Below are 18628 nucleotides of genomic sequence, written 5' to 3' on the forward strand. Positions count from 1 at the left end.
AGATACAGATACAGATACAGATACAGATACAGATACAGATACAGATATAGATATAGATATAGCTCTTGGGTGCTGCCCAGCCTCTCCTGAGAGCCTGTAGGACAGAGCAGAGCCAGGCTGGGCTGTCTCACACTTGCTATGAAATGTGCTAGGTTAGTGGCCAAGGATGTGTTCCCCATGTAGAGGGCAATTTCACAGCCTGCTCTTTCCCCTCCAGGCAGGAATGAGACCCGTGGCAGAGCAGCAGATTTCGCATCCTGCCCCGTCACTCCACTCCCTTTGCCTGGGGTCTCAGACACCCTGATCTCTGGCCTCAGTATCTTACCCATCAGACGGCTGCTTTGGGGGCAGTTGTTTGGGCAGGCTGCAGCACTGCGCGGTTTGCGGAGACGACATTCACAGAGTGATGTTGTGAGAGCTCTCAGAGCGTGCGGTACAGCAACCCCAGGACGGAGGCCCCGAAGTAGGCGAGGGGGGGCTTCTCTCCGTAAGATGTGGATATCACACCTGATCCTTTCTCCTTGTGCCATTTAATCTTGCACACAGAACTCGGAGGTGAAGCATGTTTAGGTGACACCTTTGCTCCTGTGCTAACACCACAGCTCCCTGCCTATAACTTGAAGGTTTTCTCTTCTCCAGAGACAGTTCATACTCTCTGCCACAAGTCTCTGCCAGTTTGCTACTCTCGCCGTGGCCTTGATGTCAGCCTTCGCTCGGGTGGATGCCCAGAAGATGGAAAGGGCCCAGTGTGGAGCTCACCGTCGAACCCGCTGCTCCATCAGCTTCCTCCAGCGTTCCACAGGCGTTCTCAGCCACTGTCTTCAGTCTCCACAGGTGGGGGTAGGCTGTCTGTCAGCCAGTCTTCGAGGTTCTTATGACAGGCCCCTAAGTTCCCTGACAGGGCCAGGGAGAATTATCCTCTGTGTTCTCCCCAGCTCTTCTTTAGGCTCAAGAACCTCAGCAGTGGTTGAGTCTTAGCTCCTGAGAGTTCAGCAGACAAAAGAGGGAGAGTGTGTGAGTGTGTGTGTGTGTGTGTGTGTGTGTGTGTGTGTGTGTGTGTGTGGTTTATCTGGTAGGGCTGGAGAGTATTATGGTACGGGTATATGCTTAGAGCATCTGGATTAAAAGGAGAGTTTTTTAATCTCTAATCCAGTGGGCCCTCACTCCGCACACCCCCGGGGGTGTCCCTGTCTTTGGGGAAAAGGGCAGTGGAGGGGGGGAGCTACCCCTGGATAAAGCTGCCGACTGCGCGAACCCGCTCCATGACTCTTCACCTTTGTCTGCCAGCGCTACCTCGTCTGAATCTGCCCGATCTTAGTCACCCCCAAATAGAGGTTCCTAGGCTAGTGTGTGTGTGCTTTGAGGTAGACTGGTCTATGCCTCCAGCAGAGACCCTTTCAGCTCTTTCCTTCTGCCCCTGTTCCGGGTAACCTTTGAAAGCCAAGGGAGCTGGGGTAGGGAGTTGTTTGAGGCGGTTGCTGCAGTGTTGCAGTTGTGAGCTGCCGTGTGGTGCTGGGATTTAAACCTGGGTCCTCTGGAGGAGCGGCCAATGCTCTTAACGGCTGAGCCGTTTCTTCAGCCCCTTCTGTTTTGTTTTATGTGTATGTTGTTTTGTGTTTTAGACAGGGTCTCACTATGTAGACCTGGCTGGCCTAGAACTCACTATGTAGACCGAGCTGTCCTTGAACTCACAGAGTCCTGCCTCTGCCTCCTGAGTGCTGGGATTAAAGGTGTGCACTACCACTCTTGGCTCCAAAGGGAATTTTTAAAACAGTTTTCTTGATTTCCTTCACCCTGCCCAGCTACTTAAATACTTATGCCACACAGCACAGATAACCACCCCACCCTCTACCCCCGAGCTTCCTTGTATGCCTGACGTTAAGATGGAAGCCTGAAAGTACCTGGCTGAGCCTGGTGCTGACCATGCCATGGGACCAATGGGCAAGTTGGGAGTGGCAAGGGGAGGCAGAAGGGAGAGGATGACATGCTTTATAATTAAACTCAAATCAAAAAATAGAAACAGCATCAAGTGTGCACAGACAGGCGGCAGGAAGCCGGCGGCACAGACCGCCTGTTGGAGAAGACCAGAGCCTGGGCAGGATCTTCCTGCAGGTGAGTGAACGGTCCTGATTCTCAGGCGCCTCTGAGAAGGCTGGGGAGTGCTGCCCAGGTGCCTATGTGGGTTGGGCAACTGTAAGGCTTGGGCTGGGGGAGTTCAGATGGGTCAGAGCTAGAAGCACAAAACTTTGCCTCCCACTACTGTGTGACCTTGGGCATAGTGCTTTATCCCTCTGAGCCTTGGTTTTCTCCTCTGAGAAACGGGGCTGTCGATAGTGGCTGCTTCGTGAGAGCCCTGTGTGGACTCAGGGTGAAGGTGTGAGTTCTGGGCTCTGTCTGGTCTGTAATGTGCTTCCTTAAGCTGTGAATATAATCAAGAAACATGGAGATCCAAGTGAAACCTCCACAGACTGTAGGGAGCCACCCTCCATAGGGCACTACTGAGTCTGGGAAGGCTGGAAGGGATTGGAGCAATATAAATAACATGATGCCTCATTTAGATGGCATCTCTCATGATGCAAGGCCCTAGGAGGCTCACAGCATTTGTGATGTCGCCCAGCAGGCCCCTAGTGAAGAGTCAGGCTCACAGACTGCCTCCAGGGCGCAGGGCTGCACACTGGGCAGAGGCCACTGCAGCCCTCCCTTGGCATTTGCCTGCCATAGTCCCCAAAGCCCCTTCCCCAGACTCCTCAAGGTTCTGCTGTGAAAACTGCAGCCCCATCTGGCCTATGCTGCTCTGGCAAAGAAGGGAGGCAGAGACAGACAGCAGGGGAGGCCAGAAGGAACACATTGTGGGCTCACAGGTAATGAGGTAGGCAGCAAACAGCTGCCCTGTCCTCGGTGGCTAGGCAAGGCCTGAGGCTGAGGGTGTGCAGGCTGGTATTCTAGAAGGCTGCGGTTCCTGGGAGAAAGCAGAAGACGGGCAAGAGGGGGTAAGGGGGCAAGCTAGAGACAAGGCATACCCACAGCAACAGAAAGCAGGTGCCTGTAAACAGTGGCAGCATGGGCGGGAAAGCCACTGCCCACAGAGCGGCTGCTGGGCTGAAGCCACAGAGAAGTAGAGGCCAGGTGGCACCAGGGTGCGATGCAGGGCATGAGTGTGAACAGTGGCCTGTTCCTACAGGACATTCAGCCATGTCTCATTCCAACAGGGCTGAGATGTTCAGGCCAGTGGCAAGCAGCTGCCCCCGAGGGGGGCAGCAGGAATCAAGAGAACTGAGTCCCCAGGCTGCCTTTTTTTTGGGGGGGGGGTGCCTAAAGCTTAAAGAATGGGTTACTGAGTGAACTGCTGGGCCTGGCTCTGACTGAGAGGTGGGAGGAGCCCTCGCTGGGCAATAGCTCGGCTACGTATATCCTGAGCACCAAGAGCAAGGCCCTAAGTAGGACCTGACCAGGTTGCCCTAAGTCCAAGCAAAAAACCTTTCCTACAAATCTAAGTTAGACCAGGAGGGCTAAAAACAGCCCCTAAAGCTCCCACCCAGCGACTGGGGCACAGTTGTGCTGCCTGGCAGCTACTGGCCACTAGAGGGCAGACTTACCCCATACCAAATTTAGCAGGCCTGTGAGTGGGCCTGTGGTTTTCCCCAACCCCTGTCTAGTTCCACTCAGAGCTGGAGCAGTGTATCTGCTTCAGACCACAGTGGCATTTGGATTCCCCTGGATTCAGAGGTCCCTTCCACCACAATGTCCCTTGCCCTGGCATTACTTTACATAGTCATTTCTTTCTCTTGAGGCCAGCAGAGTATAGAAAAGTCAGAAGTCTTACATGAGGAACTAAGGCCCAGGCAGGAATGAAAACTTGCTTAGGCCACAGAGTATATCCTTGCCAACTTTTAAGGGGAGTCTTCTCTCTAGGCACCTCATCGGGTGCCTCCCCAGCCCCCCCCCCGCCCAAATCTTCAGGATGGTTTTTGATACCAGAGACACTAGGGGGAGATGACAGGGCACGGCTTCAGTCTAAGCAGCCTAGAGCTGTCCTCATCCCCTCACCACCCATTGGCTCAAATTTGTGGACCTGGAATTCTAGGCGCTTCACAGCATTTGTGTTCTGGATGGAACCTGCCTAAGAATTGTTCCAGTCACGTGCAGAGTCCTGCCCCTTCACCAGTTCCCCATTCTGGCCCCAGACCATGCCCTAGGTAGGTGGCAGGCCACTCAGCCTGCCCTGAGAAGTCACTGAGAGGGATGAGGGAGAGAGCCCGGTCCTTCATTCCACCCTCACCATTTACTCGCTGGGTGAGCTTAGCCAAGCCAGTGGCCTCGTGGGTGCCCGTCTCTTTTTCTGGTCTTGGCAGTGCCTACCAGAGGGAAAAGACACTCTACCCACTATGCACCTTCTCTAGCTACTCCTTGAGGGAACCAAGGGCAGTTGGCCAAGATAGGTCTCCCTTCCCACTACGGCACCAGACCCAGGTTCTGGTGCCTCTGACATCCCAGCTCTGCAGGGTCCCGGATGGCCCGAGCCAGCTGACTCCAGACATACCCCACCCCATCCGGGTGAGGCCTGCGCAGATGCACTGGCCTGAGCCACAGTGGTAAGGAGGAAAAGCCTGGGGCCTGGGAGCAGCCATGTAGCTCAGCCCGAACAGCTCCCTGGAGCAGACTCCTGAGTTGGTAACCACCCCTCGGCGACTGGAAGGCTCAGGGAAGGAACTGAAGTCACTCGCCGGGTATCAACCCCCAGGACGGGCATCAGTCTTTGGGTGTTCCTGAGCATCAGTGCCCTGCCGTGTGAAACGGGACATGTTCTGCCTATGAGGCACCAGCTCAGCTCACTTGGTACACAAAAGTTGACCAAGGCCAGCATGTAACTGGGCTCTGACCCTGCACAGTGCTCTGACCTCAAGTACCAGCCCTAGAAACAGGGGGTGGGGCAGTTTGGAGATGAACTGCCTGGATTTGGAGAAACATCCTGGGTGTTCTCCAAGAGTGTCAGCCAACCGGGGTTCCAGGGACTAAAAGAGTAGGATCTACAGAGCTCCTGAAGGTCTCCAAGGCCAATGTTTCTACCATCCAGGCCGCCTCAGAAAAGGTGTGTCTAGTGCCATGGCAAGGGCGTTCTAGTTCTCCTTGTTCCTAGGGAAAAGGTTCTAGATTCCATCCCAACTGAGAGGTTAATAGCCCCATTCAGCATAGCCGAGGCCAGCCCCACGGCGTCCCAGCGGCTCCTGGTACTGCAACGCTGGCCTCCCTGTCCACTGGACTGTCCTTGAGGAGCCTGCTATAGCTGCTATCGTGTCCACTCTGTTCCAGGATGGACTCACTGCAGAAGCAGGACCTTCGGAGGCCGAAGATTCATGAGGCGGTCCAGATGTCCCCCTACCAGCCACCCACGCTGGCCTCCCTGCAGCGCCTGCTGTGGGTCCATCGGACCGCCACACTGACCCACATCAATGAGGTCTGGCCCAACCTCTTCCTGGGAGATGCGTAAGTAAGACCCTTGTAGGGGCTGGGGATGGCAGGAAGAGCATGAGTGGCAGGAAGAGCCTCCTCCAGGTGGCATCTCATCATTGCCTATATTTGTCTTTTTTCTTATGTTTAATTATGGAAACAGAACACAGGTAAGAAAAATACACAACACACACACAGTTTCATCTTTTAGGCCATGAAATAGGGAATTATTTGTGCCCTAGAAGTTGCAGTTTTTGGTGGATAACCACATTTTAAGTGACTTTTTGCTTGTTTGAGAGAAGGTGGCAAGTACCCCAGGTTGGCTTAGCTCCTTCTGTGGCTGAGGACACCTTAGTTTCCCATCCTTCAGCCTCTACCTCCAAAGTGCTGGGTTTACAGGTATACATCTTGATGCCCGTTTTATGCTGATAATCGGGCCCGGGACTTTGTGTGTGCTAGGCGGGCACACTACAGATTGAGCTATGTGCCCAGCTTACCTCAAGCCACCATCATCATCGTGGTTATTGACAGAGTCTCACAGCAGGCCGAGCTGTCCTGAAATTTACTAGGGAGAAAGGGCTGGCCTCAATCTCATAAAGATGCTCCTGCTTCCGCCTTTTATTTATTTTTATTTTTTTGATTTTTATTTTGTATCCATTGGTGTCTTACTTGCATGGGTCTGTGTGAAGGTGTCAAATCCTCTGGAACTGGAGTCACAGACAGTTGCGAGCTGCCATGTGGTTGCTGGGAATTAAACTCATGTCCTCTGGAAGAGCGGTCAGTGTTTTTAACCACTGAGCTACCTCCCCGGCCCCCTGCTTCTCCATTTTAAGTTCTGGGATTGAAGACATGTGCTACCACACCTGTCTCATTCTTAACTGCTGTGTATTCACTGTACATAGGGATGGGTTTGGCGGATTTTTCTATCCCCACCCTCATTTTTGTGAGGCAGGGTCTATTATAGCCTTGGCTAACTTGGAGTTGTCTAGGTAGACTAGGCTAGCCTTGGACTTATAGAGGTCCACCTGCCTTTGCCTCCAAAGGAGCTTCAAGGGATGTGCCACTGTGCCCCCTGTGCCCTCCCTTTTCTCTCCTGCCCACTAGTTTGGTCCCTCCCACCAGAAAATCTTGCTTCTGTTTTAGTGCTATATATATATATATATTATATATACATGATTTTACGTAGCTATATAAAACCTGGGAGCCACAGATGAGCGAATACACACAATGTTCTCTAGGTCTGTGTTATTTCATTCACTATAACCTCCATTTGCTCCTACTGCAAAAGCAGCCTTTTTTTTTTTTCAAGTTTTACCGCCTAAACATCACAGATAAGCCTTTTGCCTGGCTTCTAAAGTTAGAGTGAAATAATATTAAATTGTTTTTTTTTTTTGTTTTGTTTTTGTTTTTGTTTTTGTTTTTTTATCTTATGTGGCTAAAGAAGTGGCTCAGGAGGTAAGAGCACTTACTGTTCTTGCAAAGGATCTGGGTTTGGGTCCCAGAACTTAATGTGGCAGCTCATAACTGCCTCACAACTCCAGTTCCAGGGGCCCCCACGGCCCCCTTCTGGTTTCTACAGGCATGCACATGGTGCAGATAAATTTACACAGGGACACACACCTAAATTAAAAACTAAAATAAAACGTGTGGTGTCGGGGATGTGGCTCAGTTTGTGAAGTGTTTGTCTACCATGCACAAAGCCACGGGTTTAATTCCCAGCCTAGCACAAAAACCGAGAGTGATAGTACACACTGATAATCTCAGCACTGGAGAAGCAGAGGCAGGACTATCCGTGCATGGCTCTCCTCAGCTACACAGGAAGTTCTCGGCCAGCCTGGGCTTCATGATATCCTGTCTCAAAAACAAAACAAAGAAACAAAACTTTGCTGTGTGTGTATGACTTGTGTGTGTGTGGACACAGCTGCATACATGCTACAGTACATAGGTGGAGGTCAGAGAACACATTTGCTGCCTTACTGTCCATTGCTGCACATGCCAGACTAGCTGGCCCAGGACCTTCTGGGAATTTTTCTGTCTCTATCACCCATCATAGGAACAATGATCTATTATGACACTCAGTACTGCATCTGGCTTTTACGTGGATGCTAGGAATCTGAGCTGAGGCCCTCAAACTTGAGTGGCAAACAGCCCATCTTGTGTGTACTTCATGGGGAGCATCCTTTGCTCAAAATTGTGAGACAGAATTTCTCTGTGTAGCCGTGTCTGTTCTGGACTCGCTTTGTAGACCAGGCCGGCCTCAAACTCACAGAGATCCACCTGCTTCTGCCTCCTTAAGTGCTGGGACTACAGGTGTGTGCCACCATGCTCAGCTCAATTTTATTATTATATAATATACTGTGTGACTATATCACAAATTCTCCATTTGTACTGATCCCGATTTTTCTTTCCTTTTTCTTTCTCTTTTCTTTTTCCTTTCTTTCTTTTTCTCTTTCTTTCTTTCTTTCTTTCTTTTTTTCTTTCTTTCTTTCTTTTTTTCTTTCTTTCTTCTTTCTGAGACAGGCTTTCTCTGTGTAGCCTTGGCTGTCCTGGACTCACTTTGTCGACCAGGATGGCCTGAACTCACAGAGATCTGCCTGCCTCTGCCTCCTGAGTGCTGGGATTACAGGCGTGCGCCATCACTGCTCAGCTCCTGATCCCATTTTTAACTCTCAGAAAGAGTCATTTTAGGAGTATTTAGTACAGGTATCCTGGGAACCATATGAGTTTCCCAAGGTTTCTATGACAGAGAGAGAGAGGAGAGAGAGAGAGAGAGAGGGAGGGAGGGAAAGAGAAAAGGAGAAGAATATGATACAACTATTATTTTTCCCTAAGGGTTTTCTTAAATTTTTGAAAATATAGGGGGCTGGAGAGATGGCTCAGAGGTTTAGAGCACTGGCTGCTCTTCCAGGGAACTTGGATTCAATTCTCTGTACCCACATGGTGGCTCACAACTGTACTCCAGCTCCAGAGGATCCAACACCCTCACACAGACAGGCATGCACTCAAAACACCAGTGCACATAAAACAAATCATAAAAACCTTTAGAAAACGTAAACTAAATATATTAAAAAAGAATTTCCTTTGTATTTAGAAGTCATTGGGCCAGAGAGATGGCTCAGCAGTTGGTAGCACTCAGTGTTCTTATAGAGATCCTGAGTTCAATTCCCAGCACCCACATGGCTGCTCACAAGTATCTAGCACTGTAGTCCCTTGGGATCCAAAGCCATCTTTTGTTATGCAGATGTACATGCAGACAAAACACCCATCTACATACATAAATAAACTTTAGAATTAATTACAGCATAGATTAATATCTAGCTAATGATATTCCTCTCTCCACAGAGATAAAAATCCTTGTAGACAAAGGCATCTGTGCTTTTTACACCGCTGTTTTGGTAAAAATGCTATCACTTTGTAATACTCTTTTGAGATATGCTTTACATAGGCCACTTTTTAAATGAATCACACTACATATTTTAAAACTCCAGGAACATCCTATTTTATATCCTGTATTTTCACAGGTTCTTGATAAGACGAACAACCTACCCTGTTTACCTGCATTCAGCACATTTCAGTGATTGATGATATTTCATCATCTATTCACACAGGAACCTGTTACCTGAGGGCTTGTTCCCCAGTGACCATCGAAAACTGAAAACAGTGCATACTGCTCATAATATTGCTGAGATTTTCCTACCAATGCATACTTTTGAAAAGTTTAATTTGTAAATTAGACTAAATAACACTAACAAAACAGTAATTACTATATTACATAGGGCCTGTGATATCGTGATAGTCAGTCTCATGACAGATAGTTCCTGAACCATTAATGGTGAAAGCCTCCGATGCAGGGTGCAAACACTGGCCAAGGGGAAACGCTTGTCCTTGTTCTAGCTTCCTTTCTGTTGCTATGATGAGACATTGATCAACACCAACTAGGGGAGTTTAGTTTGTTGGGATTACAGTTACTGTTGATCATCGAGAGAAAGCAAGGCAGGAGCTTGAAGCGGAAATCATGAAGGAACACTGCCTACTGCCTTCTTTCTCTGGCTTGTTTACCTTTCTCTCACAGCCCAGGCCCACCTGCTAGGGCCAGAACCACCCACAGTGGGCCGCATCCTCCCATATCAGTTAGCAACTAAAAAATGCTCCAGAAACATGTCCGCAGGCCAGTTTAATGACACCCATTCCTCAGTTAAGGTTTCCTCGACAGAGAGCTGTAATGTTGACAAGCACTGCTAGCTATGACAATCTTAGGCACAACACAGCAGGACAGTACACAGTTTAAAATCTATTAGATTTTACTGATAAAATTTTTTTAAATATTTTAAAGCCATAATTGACTATGGGTAAATGAAACCATAAAAAGCTCAGATAAAACCACAGATAAAAAAGGATTACTGTACCATACTTAATAACTTATTACAGGACAATTAAGTTCTTTTTTCTGTCAAGAATGCTTTCTTCCCTAATATGTCAGTTTTAAATGTTATTAAATTCAGCTTATATAATGTCTGGTTGGCACATTTTGAATTCTTCCTTTTAACCTGTTGCTAGAAGAAAGTGTTTATACGAAGAGGACACGCGTTTCTGAGGCTTTTCATGCATGTAGCTAACTTCCTCTCAAGAAGTTCCTCTGGATGAAACAGCTAGAGCACTGGTTCTCAACCGGTGGGTCGGTTGCCAAAAATATTTACACTGTACTTCATCATAGTAGCAAAATTACAGTTATGAAGTAGCAACAAAAATAATTTTATGGTTGGGGATCACCACAGCATGTATTAAAGGGCCGCAGCATTAGGAAGGTTGAGAACCGCTGGCCCAAAGGAGAACAGAGGGTGAGGGCTGAGTCCCACTGCAGTGAGCTCCACCTCCACCTCCTAACTGCCCATGTGCCTCCCTTCCCACAGGTATGCTGCCCGAGACAAGAGTCGTCTAATCCAGCTGGGCATCACCCACGTTGTGAATGTCGCAGCAGGCAAGTTTCAAGTGGACACAGGCGCCAAGTTTTACCGTGGAACACCTCTGGAGTACTACGGCATTGAAGCTGATGATAACCCCTTCTTTGACCTCAGTGTCTACTTTCTGCCTGTTGCTCGCTACATCAAAGAAGCTCTCAATATTCCCCAAAGTGAGCTACTGGGGGAGGGTGTGGGTTGGGGCCAGGGTGGGATGAGGAGCCATCTATTTCTCCAGTAGCACAGATGGGTAGGGAAGCTACAGCACCAACCCCATCAGGGACCCTCCCAGTCAAAGGTGCAAGGGGTTATTGCCACTTAGAGTGTAAACCAACAATTTCAGGTATAACTAAGATTCAGCATGGAGGCTGGGGAGACGGCTTAGGGGGTAAAGTCCTTGCTCTGCAACCATTAGGATCTGTATCCAATCCCTGGAACCCACATGAAAAAGGCAGGCATCATAATGTGTGCTTGTAATCCCAGCATTAGGTAGATGAAAATAGCCTGAGGCTCACCAGCAGGGCAGCCTACACAGTGAGTCCAGGCCAGCGAGAGACCCTGTCTCAAAAATGAAGGTAGACAATGCCTGAGGGGCAACATCCAGATTTGACTTCTGGCCTTTATGTGTGTATGTACACACATACAGGCATAGCTATACATTCATGTATACCACCACATCAACACACACACAAACACACGTGCACACACAGACACACACACAGACACACACACACACACACACACACACTATCCACTGTGGTCACCAGGATTACCAGACCCTTTAGAAAGAAGCCAAGCACTAGGCAGAAATCACAAGACTCTTGGGAAAGTCTGTGTCTCCAGAGAGGAGACATAGGTGCAAGGCTTCATGGGCAGGAGAGAGAGCAGGACCAAGGGGAAAGAAAGAAGTTATTCACTGTGATGTAAATCCAAGGGACTCCAGAAGTTTGGTGACCCTCATCTAGAGTTGCAATGGTCCAGAGGAAGGGCCTCTGGACCAGGAGGGTGACCCATTCTCACCATAGCCCTCCACTAAATTTCCGAATGACCTTGAGCTTCCATTCTTCCTGGGTGTTGAGATAGGTGGATGGAAGGGATGGCCAGGGAGTTCCCTTCTTCCCAAGGTGAGGTGGGTGGCCAATGCTAGGTTGGGTCTTCCTACAGGCCGCGTGCTGGTCCACTGCGCCATGGGGGTAAGCCGCTCTGCTACAATTGTCCTGGCCTTCCTCATGATCTGCGAGAACATGACCCTGGTAGATGCCATCCAGACGGTGCAGGCCCACCGAGATATCTGCCCCAACTCAGGCTTTCTCCGGCAGCTCCAGGTTCTGGACAACAGGCTGAGGCGGGAATCAGGGAGAATCTGAATGAGGGAGCACCTGAAGCCTCTGTCCACCGTGGCCCAGCCTGACCTACCTGGCCCTGGGGATGGCAGCCTCTACCATTTCCAGAGACCCTGAGATGGCACCAGCAAGTCAGGGTGCAGAGGCAGGGTGGGCTGGGGGGTGCCCTTCTGCAGGCGGAGTCCCCTGACCCAGTACAGAAATTCTTTATGCAGAAGAAAATTCAATCTGTCTCTATAATAAAAGGTTCATCATAATAAAGATGGTTTGTAAGACAATGACTTTATTCTCAGGAAGGGCACAAGCTTTCAGATGGCTTGCCAGCTCTGACTCAGTAGCCTAGAAGAGGAAGGAGCCTGAGGACATAGCAAGACCTAGAGAGGAGAGCAGGTGGCGATCAGTTAGGGATAATGTCTGGGTTCAAGAGAAGATTTGGTGTACTGCTACGGACAGGCGGCTAATTCCTCATCTTGCTCCTTCCAAACCAAGGCTGAGGTTGTCTGTTAAAAAAAAAAAGTTCCAACTGTCACGTCCTCTTCTGGGCCAAATCTAAACTTACTGTTGGGAGCCAGCAAGATGGCTCATTGAGTAAAAGTTCTTGTGGCCCAAGCCCTGGAAACCTGAGTTCAATCTTCCTCCGTGGAAAGAGGACTCCACGGAGATATTCTCTGCCCCCCACACTCACACCAGCGCACACACACACTCCCTAACTAACACCATGCCTGCACATGGTGATAATAAATGTAATAAAGTTTATTTAACAAAACAGTAAATCAAGGTCTAGGGAGACAGCTGGACAGGCACTTGCTGCCAAACCTGATGACTGAGTTCGATCCCTGGGACCCACATGATAGAAAAAAAAACTTCCACAAATTGTCCTCTTACCTCCCTCCATACGCTTACTGTGATGTGAATGTACATCCCTGCAAAAACCCACAAATAAGCATAATAACAGAAAAGCCTCACAAATTTAAAACCTCACTGTCGGAGCTGGGGGTTAAAGCAGTGATGAAGCCTTCACCTAATGTGTGTTAATCCGCGATTGGTCCATGGCACCATAAACAACAGAGCAGCTGTAGCCTTAGACCTAGCATTAAGGCAGGAGGACTGAGTGACTCTAAGGCCAGCCTAGATGACATAGGAAGGTCCAGGTCAGAGATTAGGGATGTAGCTCAGTTGGTAGAGTGCTTCCTTGTGTACATGAGGCTCTAGGTTTGGTGTCTATTGCTGTGAAGAGACACTATGACCAAGACCACTCATAATTGGGCTGGCTTACAGCTTCAGAGGTTTAGTCCATTATCAGAATGAAATGTGGGTTCAGGCTCTAGGACAAGTGCTGCCAGCTGGCTCTCTCACATCTTGGTGGCTCATCTCTGAAGGCTGTGTGCCTGCCTTGCTGCTATGCCCAGCTTTATTCCAGAATCTAGGCCCTACCATGTATGGCTGCTCCAACTCTACAGAAACCTGGAGTTGGCTGGGCCTGGAGCTATCCAGACCAGACATGGTCCTAGCTAGCAGCCCAGTCCACTTACCCCAATTCCCAGAGGTTTTCCTCCTCCTGACAACTCAGTGTTGCTATTTCTTGCTCATCTGCTGTCAGCAGCACCCAAAATAGTGCTCCATAGGCCTCTAAGTCATCATGCTGGCCTGTGCATGTGGGCAGCCTGCCCCTGTCACCTGGGCTGCAGTGCCTACAGCCCAGGACAGAGCTTTCCCCTCGTCTGGAGCTCAGGTTTCAGCAGGTCACAGTCTGGGACTCTGTGGATGGAGTTCAGAAGCTGGGGCTGCAGTGGGAAAAGGTAGGAGAAGCAGGTGTCTCCCAAGCCCCTGAGGAAACAGGCTGGCCTGGGAAAGGTAAAGGAAGCTACCTAAAGTTTGTCAGATCTGTATAACCTCAGCCAGTAGGACAGAGGTGGAACTATTGCGCAGAACTTTCTGAGAAGTGTCTTTCAAAACAAATGGTGTGCTAGCCAGACATGACCTTTAATGCCAGCACTTGGGAGGCAGAGGCAGGCAGACCTCTATTATTTAAAGACCAGCCTGGCCTACACAGTGAGCTTCAGGCCAGCCAGGTACACATGGTGAGATTATGTTAAAAAAAAAAAAGGTATGGGTGTTGGGGGGTGTTGTAAATAAAAATGAGGGCTGCTGGCCATATAATGCTTATTGCTATTAGCCCTGTAACTATCACAGTGACATTATTTAACCCACCACCACAAGTAACAAGACACAGACACCTGTCAGCTGCCTTGGGCTGGGCAGCTATTTCTACCTATGTTACCTCAATCTCAACCATCCAATCCCAGCCCATCCAATGCCATCTGCCTTACTCATTCCTAGCTGGGCTGCTTCCACTCACAATATTGTAAACACTTGCTTGTATTCTTCATCTGGGCCTTTTCTCTTTTTAATTTTTTCTTTATTATTATTTATTACAGTTTATAATTTATTCACTTTGTATCCCGCTGTAATTTATTCACTTTGTATCCCTCCCTCATCTCTTCCTGGTTCTACCCTTCCTCCCCCCCCCCCCATGATCCTCCCCTAGTCCACTGATAGGGGAGGTGGTCCTCTCCTTCTATCTGACCCTAACCTATCAGGTCTCATCAGGATTGTCTGTATCTTCTTTCTCTGTGGCCTAGTAAGGCCACCTCGATAGGGAGAGGTGCTCAAAAAGCAGGCAACCAAGTTCATGCCAGTGACTGCCCCTGTTCCTCTTACTAGGAAACCCACATGGAGACTGAGCTGCCATGGGCTACATGTGAGCAGGGGGTCTCGTCCTCTCCATGTATGGCCCTTGCATATGGGCCATTTTGGAGTCCTTCCTCCCAGCCCACGTGGTTTCTTCTCCATGCTAACCCATCGTAGTGGTGTCCTTCCTCTTCTCTTCCTGTCCCCCAAAGCCCAGGAACCTTAACCACACCTACCCTATTCTGCTCTGCCCAGGTATAGGCCTTTAATCAACCAATCAGGTATGATGATTTAGGCAGGTTTACAAAACAAGGATGGATGTATTTGGGCAGAAACCACATTTTGAAAGCCAGTAATCAGAATCAAAATGCAAGCATCAGACGAACCCCCAGCAATTGGAGAGATGGCTTACTGGATAAAGGGCTTGCTGTGAAGACATGAGGACTTCAGTTCATATCCCCAGCACACACAGAAAACCAGGCCTGGGGAAATGCATCTGCAGCCACATCACTGAGCCAGAGACAGGCAGGACTTATTGGCCACCCAGCCTATCTAAAACAGTGAGTGCCAGGCCCAGTGAGAGACCCTGAGGTGGAGCGCAGAGGGGAAAGCCTGTGACATCCACTGACACACACACACACACACACACACACCACACCACACCACACCACACCACACCACACCACAGCACACCACACACAAACGTGTGGTTCCCACCTCCCTGGTGCTGTGTGGAGTGTGAGTAGGATTCTGGGGCTCCATTTCAGCCCTGGACAGCCTCTGCCTCCACATTTTCTTTACAAGAAAAAGAAACTTGTGGTGTGTGTGTGTGTGTGTGTGTGTGTGTGTGTGTGTGTGTGTGTGTGTTTTGCTTGCCTGTATGTCTGGCCAATACATGTGTGCAGTGCCTGTGAACGCCAGAAGGAGGCATCAGATCCCCTCAAACCGGAGTTACAGACTTGTTAGCTGTCATTTGATTGCTGTGAACCAACCCCAGGTTACTCTGCAAGAAATGTCCTTGGTGAGGGCTCTTTGCTGAATGGAGAATGCCAGCTTGATGACACTCCCTTTTCAAGAGTGAGCTGGAGGCAAAGATCATAGGACATATCGGAGTATGTTGAGAGAAGAGGGAAGCAGGGGCTATGAGGCCACAGGAGTCAGGAGCAGAGAACCAAGTGTCAGCTGGAGACAACAGCACTATCAGAGTCCCAGAGCCTGGGAAGATGCCACAGCCTCTACCCAAGGATTTCCTGCAATAGAGTCATTCAAGTCAGGGAAGCTTCCCTGAGACAGTTCCATTTCCTGAAACAGTCTTGGCTTTCTTTTGTTGGCTTATTTTGAAACAGGATTTCATATACCCCAGACTGGCCCTGGCCTCACTTATGTAGCCTAGGATGACCTTGGGCTTCTGGCTTTCTTGCCTCTACCTCCCATGCAAGACCATACCTGGTTTAAGGCGTTCTGGGAACCATGCACAGGGCTTTCAGAATGCTAAGCAAGTACTCTATCACCTGAGGTACATCACCCATTACTAGAGGGTAATGGATTTCCCAAACAGGTTCTCAAAGTGCATCCCTGAGGTCTCCTGAATACACCTCATCCAGTCACAAACTTCAGCCAGATTGCAGATAATGCCTGGCAAGACTGATTAAGCGCCTTTGAGAGACAGTTGGTCAGCACGTTCAGACTGGAGACAAGCCCTCCTTTCTTCCCTTTTCTGAGCTGGGATCTTGCTATGTAGCCCTGGCTGCCTTTAAACTTGAGATCTTTACTTAGCCTCTTAAGAACTCCTGAGTGGTGGAATTACAGACGTGAACCACTATGCCTCTTTTATGCTTTTGGTGTTGTTTTTATATTTGTTATTTGTGTGTGCACAGGTGTGTGCCACAGTGCATGCGTGGAGGTCACAGGATAAACATGAGAGTGCCTTCTCTCCTGGGCTCCAAGGGTTTAAACTCAGATTGAGGCTTAGTGGTACCTTCACCTTTTGAGCCACCTCTCTGGTACTATTTTTGTTTTTGTTTTGGTTTTTCCTGAGAGAGCACCTCAAATAGATGAAGGACTTGCAATGTAACCAAAAATAACCTAGGACTCTTGCTTTCTTTGTTTTTCTATGTAGCCCTGGCTGATCTCAAACTCAGAGATCGATCCACCCGCCTCTGCCTCACAGTGCTGGGATCAAAGGTGTGTGCCACTACCTGGCTAACCTTGAACTCTTGATCCTCTTGCCTCCACCTCCCAAATGCTTTAATTGCAGGTATGTGCCCGAACCCTCTCTTATTCTTGGTCAGTTCTATTCCTCTAGAGAAGCACCAATGTTTCTGGACAAAGATGTTTATTATATACCTGACCACCCACGTGACCGTCCAGCTTTGTCACTGAGCTAAGTTCCTGCCTGGGGTGATGTAATAGTCATGTTTACATTCTGTGGTAAAATACTCTGACAAAAAGAAAAAGCAGGTTAAGGAAGGAAGGCTTCCATACCCAGATGGTCACGATGGAAGGCTCAGCAGCAGGAGTGTGAGGTCAGCCTGGGAAGCATGAGCAGACCAATCACATTCATGCACACACAGGAAGCAGGCAGAACGGGGAGTAGGGGCAGGCCCGAAACCTCAAGGCCCACCCTTAACGATGTACTTCCTCTAGAAGGCTTCACTGCTTAAGGTTCCGAAGCCTTTCCGAACAGCCAACTGGACACCAAGTGTCCAGTTGGTGTCAATTACGTGAGCTTAGGAGGTATGGTGGTTTGAATAAGAAACGTCCCCCATAAGGTCTGGTATTTGAATACTTGGTCCTCAGGTGGCACTGTTTCGGGGAGATTTAGGTGGCACAGGCCTGCTAGAGGACACAAGCCCCTTGGGGGAGGGCTTTGAAAGTGAAAATCCTTCCACTAACTCACTTACTGCTTCTCAGTTGAGGGTGTGAGAGCTTAGCTTCCTGACCCTTTAGCCACCCCTTCAGCTTACTGCCACACCTCCCACCATGATAGACTCATCCGATTGGAACAGTAAGTGCAAACAAACTTTGTTTTTTAATAAGTTGCCTCCGTCATGGTGTTTATTCACAGCAACAGAGAAGTGACTAATGGCTTGAACGGAACAGCAGGAGCCTGGACACACAGAGAACTGAGGTTTCTACTCCAGCGTCCTCCTCGGACCAGTTGCAGGCACCAGCAGACATGAGCGCCTGTAAGCCCTGCACTCCTCGCTCCCCGAGGGTTTGGGTATCTTTAGCTGCACTGTAGGTCTGCTGGGAAGGTAGCGGTAAACAACAGGTCTAAGGGTCAGGGGTGGCTGTTCGCAGTCTCAGCCATCAGGAGGCAGAGGCAGGTGGATCTCTGTGAGTTCCAGGACAGCCAAGGCTACATAGTGAGGCCCTGTCTAAGAAACAAAACATTAAAAAACCAAAAACAACCACCCCAAACAAACAAACAAACAAACAAACAAAAAACTAGCCCAGAGTCTAACACACAGTATGTGTTGAATAAAAAAACGTGAGTTTCTTCCCTCTCTGAATCAACAATGGAAGAAAGCTCTGTGTGTCTGTCTGCTCTGGGGTTGGGAGAGCTGGCTACACAGAACTCAGCGTTTTCCTGCCACTTCTCACAACATTGGGACATAATAGGGTGAGCGATTGTAGGCTGTTTCTGAAAAGCCAGTGCCTAGATATCTTCTTTTAAATTTGTTTGTTTGTTTGTTTCTTTATATTTTCAAAGCAGAGTTTCTCTGTGTAGCCAGGCTGGCCTCAAACTACAAGATCTGCTTGTCTCTGCTTCCCGACCTGAGTGCTAGGATTAAAGGCATGCCTTGCTGCCCTTACCACCACCCAGCTCTTTTTAAATTAAAAAAAAAAAAAAAAGTTTTTTTTAATTTTAAAAAGAAGATTTTATTTTATTTTTAAAAATTATGTGTATGGATGTTTTGCCTGTATGTCTGCTGGGAACCGAACCCCTGTTCCCTGGAAGAGCAGCCAGTGTTCTCAATTGCTAAGCCAGCCCTCTAGCCCCAATTATTTTTACTTTAAATTATGTATATTTGTCAGTTGGTGTACAAACATGTTGTGGTGCTTAAAGAGAGCCAAGGGCCATTGATCCCCTGGAGCTGAGTTTGTGAGCCGTGGGTGCTGGGAACAACACTCCCATCCCTGAAGGCACATGTGCTCTCAACCACTGAGTCATCCCTCCAGCAC

At 48.9% G+C, this 18628-nt stretch overlaps 1 protein-coding gene across 1 annotated transcript in view; it reads left to right on the top strand.

Annotated features, from left to right (window-relative positions):
- The window catches only part of Dusp13b (dual specificity phosphatase 13B), a 12811-nt gene extending 822 nt beyond the window's left edge, over positions 1–11989 (top strand). The window contains exons 2-6 of the mRNA XM_055606223.1: positions 640–834; positions 2018–2112; positions 5311–5484; positions 10359–10579; positions 11571–11989. Coding sequence (XP_055462198.1) covers positions 640–834; positions 2018–2112; positions 5311–5484; positions 10359–10579; positions 11571–11773 — 888 coding nt within the window. The 3' untranslated portion in view covers positions 11774–11989. The remainder of the gene's footprint in view (positions 1–639; positions 835–2017; positions 2113–5310; positions 5485–10358; positions 10580–11570) is intronic.
- Positions 11990–18628: the final 6639 nt, after the last annotated feature.

This window comes from Psammomys obesus, unplaced genomic scaffold, assembly GCF_907164565.1.
Source record: "Psammomys obesus unplaced genomic scaffold, mPsaObe1.curated_primary_1811, whole genome shotgun sequence".
In the NCBI taxonomy this organism is placed as follows: Eukaryota; Metazoa; Chordata; class Mammalia; order Rodentia; family Muridae; genus Psammomys; species Psammomys obesus.